Source organism: Chironomus tepperi, unplaced genomic scaffold (genome assembly GCF_022539635.2).
Source record: "Chironomus tepperi strain 1889 unplaced genomic scaffold, CSIRO-AGI_Ctep_v1 contig_419, whole genome shotgun sequence".
NCBI classification, from domain to species: Eukaryota; Metazoa; Arthropoda; class Insecta; order Diptera; family Chironomidae; genus Chironomus; species Chironomus tepperi.
The window spans coordinates 7968-20486 of record NW_027226541.1 but is presented as its reverse complement, the minus strand read 5'-3'; the positions used below and the strand labels follow the sequence as shown (position 1 = coordinate 20486).

The 12519-nt window shown below is 33.7% G+C and overlaps 1 protein-coding gene across 1 annotated transcript; it reads right to left on the bottom strand.

Annotated features, from left to right (window-relative positions):
- Positions 1-705: 705 nt before the first annotated feature.
- Positions 706-11529, bottom strand: LOC139097275 (uncharacterized). Its single transcript, XM_070649067.1, has 3 exons — positions 11367-11529; positions 6814-7254; positions 706-6548 (listed from the first exon to the last, which is right to left on the bottom strand). Exons 1-3 carry the CDS (start codon positions 11449-11451, stop codon positions 2194-2196), a joined length of 4881 nt encoding a protein of 1626 aa, XP_070505168.1. The 5' UTR covers positions 11452-11529; the 3' UTR covers positions 706-2193.
- Positions 11530-12519: the final 990 nt, after the last annotated feature.

The following is a 12519-nucleotide window of genomic DNA, read 5'->3' as shown; positions in this document are numbered from 1 at the left end:
TGCCTTAAAAGTGACTTTGCTAAGCGCAGACTTGATTAGTTTGTATAAGTAAGTATTATTTATTACCAAAAGGTATTTAAATGACAATATAATGAAATCGTATTAGATTATAACAATAGAAAATAGAAAAACAAAGAAAAACATGAATTTATGACATTTTTATGTCTACGTAAATGATTAAAAGAGTACTATAATTACACTTAGTAATGGCGCTTAAAATTGGGTCCAAGTATATGGTTACCACGACTAGGTTTACATCAATGCACATAGATCTAGTGTCGTAGTGATGGTTACACGGAACTAACAAAAAATTTTACGCAAACTTGACTTATGTATGAAAATTTTGACGCGAAAATGAACGAATTGCTGATATCATAGCACTCTAGCTATGCGCTTGCTTAAAAGCACCTTCAATGCAGGTAGAAGTATATAACTTTGTATCTTGATACACTTAATAGTAGCGCATTACACATGACTCCTTGCGAATACAATTTTTATGACTTCAGCGGCTTCATTGGAACATGAGTTCATCTTAAGGTCTGATGATCCAATGAAAGCCACGCGATTCTACTCAATTGGATTTTTCTCTAACTTACTCAATTACTAGGGAACTTTTTCCTGATCAAAAAAGAGAATTGAGAAGATTTTAGAGTAAAAGCTGAAAAGAAAGGCTTAAACATTAATTAAGACTGTAAATTGTGTTAATGCTGAATATTTATTTGATTGATCAATTTATAAAATATATTAATTTTAACCCCAAACCTATAAAGATGTAAATCTATGATTAATAACAACTGATCTGATTTCTACCACATATCAAGTTCGTTGATGCTTCTTTGTTAGTAATAAATTGTAATAAAAGTAATTCTAGATTAGATAATATAAGGTAAACTAGTATAAAATCCCATCAGGTATGTCGAGAACAGAAGTGGCAGGAATCTAATGTGGAGACGCTTCCCAGGAAAATATTACATTCCGGACTTCTAAACCCCTGGCAATTCTACATGTTTAGTTTTTCATCGTACCTTAAAATGTGGTCATTAAGAATTTTAGGGTGCGGTGCATTTCGTAGACCGAATATTCTGCAGAATTCTGTAACACAATTCTGTAGATTTCTGCAACAAAATTCTGCAGAATTCTGTAGAATTATTCCACAGAATTCTACAGAATTCTGCAGAATTCCCCAGAATTTTTGTGGTTAAAATAATATTTTGTTGCATGCATGTCGCGCGAAGTTCATCAGAATATTCTACAGAATTCTGAAAAACTCATTCTGTAGTCCAGATTTAAACGGGAGTGATTTTTTACGTCGACAGAAGTTCTGCAGAACTTACGCAGGATTTCTGCAGAACTTCTGTAAAAATTCTGCAGAAACTTTTCATAATTATCATTTTAATAAAAAAAAAAAAGTTCACTCATGCCAAGACTTGAACCCATGACTTTCATGTTGCAATAATCTTAACTTTAACCATTACGCCACCAAGACATATTATTTCATATTAAAGTCATGGCAATTTTTCATATATAAAGATATATAAATATTTATTTGATATTATATTTTAGTTATAATAAATATCAAAAAAATTTAATTTTTTTTCACATGATTAAAGAATAGATTTTTCGTAAATTTTCATTATTATATCAAAAATTTTGTATGAAATTATAAATTATATAATTTTATACAAAATTCCGGAGAACCAGACTCATGTGAATTATCTATATTATAAACATTCAATTCCATTGCTGATACAAGAACGGAAGCCATGTGAAGCCATTTTGTGTAGCCAAAAACTGAGGGGTATCAGGGGGTATGGGGGGTGTAATGTGATGCCACATGAAGCTATGTGAAGATGAAAATTCTGAAGATGGGGCGCCACGGGCGCTCCCGATACTCTAGTATAATTTAAAGTATAAAAGAAACACAAAAGCTATTTATCTCTTAAGTGGGTACCATTTAAAATAAGATTATTCCTCACCGATCGAACCCTAAAATTCCACCTGTCTTCTTTAAAATATTAAAAAATATATATATTTTAAATAATACGAATAATGCGAATATCCTATAATATTTGTATCCGTACAGAAAAAAGTATAGTTTAAATCAGAATTCCAGAATGAGTTTTGCAGAATTCTATAGAATTCTGTAGAATTCTGTAGAATATTCGGTCTACCAGATGCACCGGAAGCAGAATTTTAATATTTACTTAATGACTCCAATATATCTGAACAAATTTTAAAACTGTTTGTTCGGAACTCATTTAAATCAAAATCATTTAAAAGTTCAAAAATATTCAAATTTGTTGACTCAACTTCCCTTACTAAAAAGTCTTTTAATGATTTTTCATTTCCCTTAAATATTTTCAACATATATTTAACAAATTCATCAATATTTTTTCCATATAAAATAAGTTTAAACCAAAAATCACTTGGATGTGAAAGAACAATTTCCTGAATTTCAGCCAAACTGAAGTAAGTTTCGTAAATGTCTAGAACATCCGGAAATGAATTGTTCCTCCGACTAAATGGAATTAAAAGATAACTATTTGGAAAGCAATAATTATCTGATTCACATAAATTAGTTTTCCTTAGAAGCATTTTTTGCATGTCTCGCGATCCGTAAGTGACAAATGTGTCCCATAATAATTTAGATTTAGTGAAATCAAATCGAGTAACTTTACGAAATGAGCCAAAAATTTTATCAATTTCATTTTCCGTAAACATTTCAACAGTTTTTTTTAAAAGCACATTAAAGCTTCTGCCGTAATTTTCTAAACATCTAATGTTAGTGAGAACATTCATGTAAAGTTCCTTTTGTTCGGGTTTGCTGTATTTGTGGGTAGTGTAGTTGAATAATATATCAGAGAAATGAACACTCATTATATATATTATGAGTTCCTCTATCTCGTCGAGTGTCAAATTATTTGCAATGGAAATTAAAACATAATTCTCGTCATTATTGAGCTTTAAATCGTCATCAAGCTTATAAATATCGTGAACAACATTCTTATCTTTACAATAATTATATCCTGACCTTTCGAAGCCATGTTCGTTCAACAAAAGGACGCCTTTTTGATTCTTACCTCGAATAAATCTGTCATATTCATCATCACTAAGCAATGATCTTACTTGACTTTTGATCTCATCATAAAAAAGTGCTTCAGGTTTCTCAGGAGGGAATTTAAAGTAGGATGTGAACAATGTTTCATTCTCATCAATTTGAAGCAACTTTTTCAATACTTTCGGATCACGTTTAAAAAAATTAACTAAGAATGAGAAGTCTTCAGGTTCAAAATCGAATAGAATTTTCTGATATTTTGTAGTTAAAAGCTTCGCAATTTGTCTTTCAAGAGGTTTTGAATTTTCAGGAGTATTTAATTGAATGTAAGATTTAAGAAAGTTTAGAATTTTCTCATTTTTAGTAAAACTACTGAACATTAATATTCTTAGTTCCGCTTCATCTACCGAAGGTTCATCATCAGCAATATAAACATTTTCGATCAGATATTGTGCAACGAAAAATTCAGCAAATGTTCTGTGTGCAAATTTGACATTGTTCTTGCCATCAATGTACAAAATACCCATCCGTGAGATTTCGTCACTTGTCAGTTCCGCTGGAATCTTTTGTCGCATTATTCTTAGTTTTAATGCATTTATTGTAGTGGTTCGACTAGATGATTCCGTCTTTAATGCATATGACTGATAAAGTTTCATCATATCAAATCTTCGGTGGTCTGTGAGGGAATCATCATAAAATTTCAAGGCAAAATCGCTCTTCTTTTTCCAAATATCAATTTTCTTCTTGACAAATTTTTGGTAAATTTCGTAAATATTTTCTGACTCATAAATGATTTCGTCACCTGCGATTAATTCCGTGATCATTCCTAACATTAATGGTGTGTCAAAGCTTTGATCTGATCCTGTTGAATTTACGATTTTTTGGACTTTATCGAGATAATTTGGAATTTTGGATTCGTCAATATTTTCGGACATTAAAAATTTTTGAATATAATTTTTTTGTTCGTCTGAATCAAATGGAATTAGATTAAAGGTATGAGCTGATAATTTAGTCCTTAACATGGCAGCATAAAGTGGTCTTGTACATACTAACTGAATATTCGCTGTAGAATCCCTAATCAAGCTCAAAATACCTAGAACATGCTCACTATATTGCGGTGAAATTTCATCAAATCCATTCCAAAATAAAATCAAATTTCCTGACTTGAAACTAAATTTAAAAATTTGTCTTTCAAATTCATTCTTGGAACTAAGTCCGAAAATGGTTTCAAGCATGTTCTCAACATCATTTAAGGTTCTATTGCCCTGATATAGATGCTTATAATCCTTCAAGTCAATGTACGAAACCCATCGAGTTGGAAACATTTTCTTGAATTTTATCGTTAACTGTTCAAATGTTATTGTCTTTCCTGTTCCTGCTTCACCTGATAAAATGAACAATTTTGAATCAATTGCTGTTTCTAGAACTTTTTCAAAGTCAAGTGGAACAGAATCAGAGGACAGTGCCTCATTAAAGGAATCATAATAAACACAATCCATAAACCCATCATTTCGCTTTATTTCATCGATTGTGCTCATTTGATCAGATATATTTTGACTTATGAATTCCTGATAAAAGGATTCAAACGTTTTGTTCGATTTTGGCAAGTAGGTTTCGTCACAGTCTATCTCCTTTTTTCCTACTACATGTTGTCTAAAGTTGAAAAAAATTTCAAGAATAAATACATTTTCAAATTTCCGTTCAACATAAAATTTAGTTTCATTTTTAATCATATGATGCACGACTAGTTTCTGTCCATCTAAGACACTAACAATCTGATCTGATGTCAAATAATTAAAAATATCCGAATTAATCCCTTCCAATTTTTTCAATTTTAAACTTTCATCTTGAAAAGTGAAATTTGAATTTAAAACTTTATCCTTTAACTTTTCTGTCATATTTTCCCATGAATGTGAAATCACTTCCGTTACATATCGCAAGTATGGATCAGTCAAGTCTAATGGTTGCTTATTAATCATCTTAAGGATGTGATCGGAAGTCAAGTTATCATAAATGGTCGAGTTTTTAGCAAACAAATCCCTAAATTCAAGATTTATTCCTTTATACAATACAGGAGCTTTAAAGACAGACATTTGGTCGTCATCAGACAATTCATTAAACTTATAAGTTGGTTTATAAAGGAAGTAAGCAATAAGAATTGCACCAAGAATACCAACAACTGTTACAACAATTGAAATAATCTTAAACTTAGTAATTTTCTTATCCTTAATTTCTAAGACCTTTTCATGATGACTTTCGATCTCTGGCAATGCCTGCTGCAATTCTGGAACGATCTTTTTCTCATAAAATTCAAAAAGTTTAATGAATTTTGTTCGTACTTGAGCTAGTTTCTCGGGTAAGTTGCGATAAAAGGCAAGTAAATGCACAACACGTACAATCAGTTCAGCATGAAAGTCTTCCTCAGGATAACAATTGTAGACGAGACCGATGATCTCTTCTGCTTCCGAATTTTCCTCACATATTCTTGATATTTCCTTAAATTCCATCATGGTCTTCTTGTCATCTTTTGTGTATGGATTTGCCTGATTTTTGTAGACTTGAATCATGACAAAATGACACAATTCGTGGATCAATACAGCCAATGTCTCATGTTCTGTAGCAGGATCAAGTAGTTGCTTAGCTCCAATATACATTTTACCAGATATGTAACAAACACCTTGAGTTGTCTCAGTAGCTGTTGGATCAAGAACATTGACAGCTTCACGGTTAAAGTCAAAGACAATCTTAAAGTTCTTAGATGCAGCCACAATTTGAAGGATAATTTTGGTGAAAATATTCTGACTTAATAGTTCAAATGCTCTCTTAACTGTATCATGTTTATCCTTAACTTCTGTTTCATCAAAACATGCTGTAGAATTGGCAACAAGTGTGTGGATATGCTTCTCAAGAAATGGCTGTGAATATTTGTTCTGGATATCTCGGATTTGTCGTTGAATGTCGTAATCATTAATTTTTTCATAATATTCTGCTGGATCTTCATTGGAACCAAATCGAAGCTTTTTACTCAACAGTAAGTCAAAAACCTCAAATGACTTGCTTTCTAATGAAATCATTAATGCTGACTTATTCGAGAAATTGAAAAAATGACGCAAATTTTGATGTTGATTCAGAATTTCCTCAAGTTTGTCCTTCTCATTGGAACTAATCAGCTTATGAACATCCTCAGTCACATCACAAAACTCCTTTAATTTCCCACTACACTCGCTGGATTCAAATGATTGCGGAAATGTCAAATTATTCTGCAGTAAAATGTACAGGACATCAAAATGTTTATTATCAAATGCCATAGATTGAGCACTGACTTTGTTGTCCATTGAGCATGTCTTCATCTTTAATTTGAGGAGAATATTGACGATTTCTGTGTTTCCAGTCTCTGCAGCGAGCAGCAATAAGTTGAAGTCACGAGAATCCGCAAGGAAATCCAGTTCAATTAAATTTAAACCAGATTGATATGAGAATTGACTGATTATGCCTGAATAACAGGAAAATTGATTAATAATTTGCATTGGAACCGAGTGGAGTGCTACAGACTGCAATTAATCGACCGTATTTCCAACTTTATACTTCAAAAACCTTTAACCAGAAATACTAAAGACTCTAACGTCCTGAGTATCCGTTCCTGAATATTATCAGTCTTCTGGACATACGGTCGATTAATCTCAACCTGCTTCATTTGGGAATTATTATGAAACTAGTCAGGATATCTATTCTATAATTACTAGTCAATATCCACTTACCTATGTGATTATTCTTCAAAGATTTAGCCAAGAAGTCAGCAACAAATTCACACAACTTTAAACTTTCTTCCCAATTCAGCTTTTTTGGATGCTTGAGTTCGAAGAACTTGTCAATTTCCTGCGATTTCCACAAAATTGTCCATTGTTCTTCACTTTCAGACACAAGCATAAGAACCGGACATTGTTTGCCATATTTTGTGTTAATTTTATGAAGATCTGCAGTTTCCAGTCCAGGTACAGCACCAGGAAATAGGAATTTAGTAATCAACTGCTCTGATTGTTCAACTTTGGTGTTAAACTTAATACATTGTAAGAAATCATCCTTGCTGGTGCACGGAATTATGACAGGATCAATTACATCAATTGACTGGAATGACTTCAGATCAATCGTCTTTGTATCAAGTAGCTTATCAAGCTCAATAGGTTCGTAAATATTTCTGGCTATAAATAAAAAAGTATGTAAATTTTATGATAATTTGGCATTTAAGAGGTCAGCAGCATTGGATCAATAAATGCTCCATGTGACTACGACCAACCCGCTGTTCTCAAATATGTACCAAACGAAGCTTGACCTACTCGCAAGACTGAACATGTCCGGAATTAGATTTCTACCAATTCTACTAGTTAAACATACTCAGCAAGTACATGAGAACTGCTTAATAATGGCTTGACCTGGCTCGTAATTCAATGCGGACATATTCAGTCTTGTGAGTAATATTTGAGCACAGCAGGTAGACTGTAGTCACATGTAGAATTAAAATGACACAGATACAACCAAAACTGTGGCTTTTTGTGAATTGCTGCTTTTGACGGATCCTCAGAATCTGGTGAACTGGTGATCCAGTCAATCCAAGTATTACTACTGAGCTGATCAGCTGATCAGGAAGACATTAATCGGGAAGTATTCAAGCGAAAGTATGGCTGCATAGGTCACACACTCCGAAAGCGCAACACTAGAGAAAGTGACGTAAGTGGGAAGATAACACAAACTTGTTTTATCACCGCTGAATGGGATCCACAAGGAAAAGGTGCCCAGGTGCTTCAAAAGCAACTTAGCTTAGAACAGAAATGCGGAAATTTCAATTAGATATCAAAACAGGTGAAGAGGTGAGAAGCATGATTCCAGTAAGTAAGTAAGTAAGTTATCTCCAAGGCTTTGACACTCGTTCATAAGCCCACTGGTACACATGCCCACTTGTACATATGTCCACTAGTGGAAAAAAAATACAAAAGTACTCGTTTTTATCGAGTTACTTCAGCGCTTTTTTGTCCCAGCGATCAGTAATTGACTAACAAGTCACTTTCGGACCTAAAAAACGAAATTCAGTAGGATCCAGGTCACATCCAGATCTACAAAGAAGATCCAGTTGGATCCAGGTCACTTCCAAACCCACAACAAAACAAGATCCAGTATTTAGGCAGTAATTTTTGTAAAAATGAAAAATAAATCACGCACCTACTCAAATCTATGCTAGGTTTGTCTAGGCATAGGCATTTCTATTATAGACAGTGCCTAGGCAAAGGCAAAAACTATTACCTTTGGCTAGGCAGTGCCTTTGTCTAGATATTGTCTTTGGCTAGGTAAGCCTACAAGAAGGCCTTTAAATAGGCAATGCCTGTGATAGATTTTATGCCTTTTACAGCAAATCGATAGGTGACAACTCAGCATAAATCTATACTTTCTTAATCAGTAGCTTCTTTGTATATAATATCAAATCTACACGCTGAAACAGTGATTAAGAAAGTATTGATTTACGTATTGAGAATTGGCACACACTATCCAGTCATTTATATATGTATAAAGCTTGAAGGTCCCAGCCTTATGAGATAGAGGCACTGCGATTTTAAATCTGTTGTACCACATCCTTTAGATCTTCAGTTTATTGTGGGATCCGAACCACTTGCAAGCTCTGCACATTGCAAAGACACGATTACGTCATATTACCTAATATACATACAAAGTGTAGCTGTTTAATGACTGAATCAGAGTTGCAATCTGTGACAGGTCAACAGAAACAGTCCACCCGCGACAGGTCAGACCTGTAACAGGCCAAATTTGTCTACCTGTCAACAGGTAACGATCTGTGACAGGTCATCTTTTGACAGAACCTGTCACCTCTACCTGTGACAGGTACCTGTCGTCACAACTCTGGTTGGAATGATAATAGAAACGAGATCCGTAAATTCATCGCAGAGAGCTTTTATGGAACGGACCTGGATGCACTATAACTGACTGAATAATTGAATAGAGAGCTTACATTAAAACCGAACCTAATTGTCAGATTAGCAACTACACATTAAAACTGCAATTATGTTATGTGCTGTATACTTGAGCTTATATGTCTAAAACTTTAAGAATTCTTGTATGTAAAGTTGTCGCTCGATTTAAGTGGAAGGATGAATAAATAAATAAATTAATATATAAACAATGCAATGTACCTAAGTACAACTCGTGTGCGCAAGATTTCGTAAAGAAAGTCATCCAAATACTAGTATATCCTTGTATACCTAGCAGTGGAGACACATTATGTGCCAAAGACCTCAAAAGTCCACCCAACACACGAACCAAACTTCATAACTAGAACGGTGAAATGGAAAAAGAGATTCGAAAATTAGACATGACCTGGAATTGAATCCAGGATCTTTGAAGCGTAAAGCCAATGCTCTACCATTTAGGCTACTCATGCCTTTTCACCGTTATCCACACATCAGAAAATCATGTGATGTTTTTTTAAAAAATTACAAAAATTAATAAATGTTTATTTCCACTAGTGAGCATATGTACCAGTGGGCATGTGTACGAGTATGCTTATGTACGAGTGGGCAAGTACCAGTGGACAAGTGTCCTACACCCACACACGTTTCATCCGGATGAAATATTTCTTCATCTCCAGCAGTGTCAATGACTTGATGTGATCTTAATCTAACAGGATTTGTGATTTAGATTTGCATATTTATTGTACATTTGCTGATATGCTGCACACACATTATATTGTTCAGCTGAAATGACCACGTCGAAAAATTTATCACAAGATGTGACCTCGATCGACAGACAAAGGAATGGTTTGGTTCCCACTATAAACTATTGATCAAGTTTTGAGCATGGCATTGCACATAATGTACAGGAATGAATCCCAGAGGTCTAAACAGACAAAATGTTAGCTATAAATTCACTTTGATGGACTAGATAAGGTTGGGTGCCTGAGTGGCAGGAGTGAAGCAGCAACCAGACATTGATGAGAGTTCCGGTTTGAAACATTAGCTTAATATTATCAAAATAGCACCAGACTGTTATTTAATCTTAAATCCGGGACTTAATTGACATGATTTAAATCAGTAATAAGTTAGACCAGTGGTCAACAACCTGTATGTCAACAAAAATGTTTGACCTTGAATATTTTAAGATAAAGAAGATTGACAAAAATAAAATAAAAGACATAAAAAATCGTAAAATAATAAAATTCTAATTTGAAAAACTATAATCAAGCTTAAAAGCTATTTTATATCCTGTTTAAAATTCCATCAACAAACTATTTTTGGATTTCAGATTCAGATTTAGATTCACAAAATTTAATTTGCTTTCTTGTCTGTCGGTCGAGGTCAAATCTTGTGATAGAACAATAGACTGCATGTATGTAGTATCAGCAAATATACAATCAACCTGCATGTCTATGTCAGAGTTGGCAATATACCGACGGCAATCAACCTTATATCATCTATATTCGACATTTAATTGCGGCTGTTGACATCCAACACCAGTTATCGACCGATAGCCGATTGCCAACTCTGTTTTAAGTTTATTAGTACATGAGCAACTTAGTGACTAATTTTTTGACAACATCCACTTCCTCTCAAAGCAAAAATGAACATCAACTGCATTTGATGTAATTAAGGAACATATGTATCATGTGTGTAGCTTTATGCTTGCTATAACAAAACTTTCATAATCAAATAATAATAAATAAACTAAGAAATTGAAAGTAGACAGGCAAGGAGACATGCTTATGATAATGTTGACAAAATTAATTGAGTATATCCATAAACACGGACATAACCGTGAATATACTCATTTTGTGTAAGGTAGGAGCCATCCATTTATTACGTAACGTGTAAAATTGACTTTATGAGACCGACACTTCCCACCCTCCTTCCTTTCCAACAATATCTTGACCCACACCCTCCTTAACAAAATCCTAATATCCAATATAAACGTTACGTAATAAATGAACAACCCCAAATGCCTTTTTGAAGAACAAAAACATTTTTTTGTCAATTAAAATTATATCTGATAATTTGAGACTTATTGTACTAATGACTATACAGTAAGGAAGACCACAAATATGTCAAAGATTGCAAACATCACCCAAGCAGGTAAAGAGTATGCTGTCAAGTGCATATTAAGCAAGCTCTCGAGAGAATCCACATTGCCTGTTAGGATCAGTCACTAATAATTTACAGACACTTTGAAGCATGACTTAGCACTTGATACACAATTTTATTTATTTTATCACAAAATTAGAATTATGGACTTTAATAATTACAACAAGACTTACCTTCCGATATTCCAGACTGAAATTTAAATCCAACATTTTCATTTTTTGTTGATTTTTTATTAAAAATTTTCACTTTTGTGTCCATCGCAATTTTATCACTTTTTTACTTTTTATTGGCACCAATATTTTATTAAGGCACTCGACTCATGATTGCTGCTCAAAAGTTAACACGAAACTGTCCTCATTTAAGATTATTTTTCTTAATTTATATCATTTTATTCACATAGCTTTTATGTATCACAGAACAAATTAATCTCATGATAACAACCAATTTTTAATTTTAAATTCAAACCATAAAATACACAAATTTATTAATCTCATCCAGCACAGTGAATATTAATAAGACACCAAATGGACATTCATTCGATGCTACATATTTATGATTAGGAATGGCAAGCAATTTATGTAAATTATTAAAGAAGGATTCTCAAGATTTAGAGAAATGGCAATGACCTTCAAATGAGAAGCTTGTGTAAAAAACAAGTCAGTAAGACATCAACAAGAATATTCAAATGATGAAGTACAATTGGATTCGATGTACAATTCATAAAAAGGATGACCTTCAATTCTCGAAATGGGGACTCATGTTCCCGTACCAATGACCTTGCTACGTCCCTGCTATTGATGGATATATCATCAAATATTCTATAATAAACTTGAAATTGAACGGAACTGTTCATCAGATTTAAAGTATATTCAGGGTAGGGTTGTCGATTATGAATACTAAGTACTTGGGATTTGGGGTACCCGAAACTGGGGTACTCGTGTTTATACCCAAATCCCTGTACAAATAAAATAGTCCGTATTCCATGAATTTTCACACTGATTCAAGAGAATTAAGGTAGAAAGTCACTTTTTTTTAGGAATTCTCACCTTTGTCGGTCTCTGTCTGATTCTGTTGCTGACTCTGCCTTCTATTTTGTACAAATTCTCTGTCCGTATGTTGACCTGACATTCTTTCATTACAGCTTTATGCCAAACAGCTTTTGGAGCTCCAGGACGTCATTTTCTTTGCGGGTTCCAAAAAAGGATTCTGTCCCAGCATTGACGATTGTCGGTCAACGGCACAACGGGAAACCCGCGGGAAAAACCCACGGGAGTCCCGCGGGAATCTGCGGGAAAAAACCCGCGGGTTTTTGCAGGATTTTCCCGC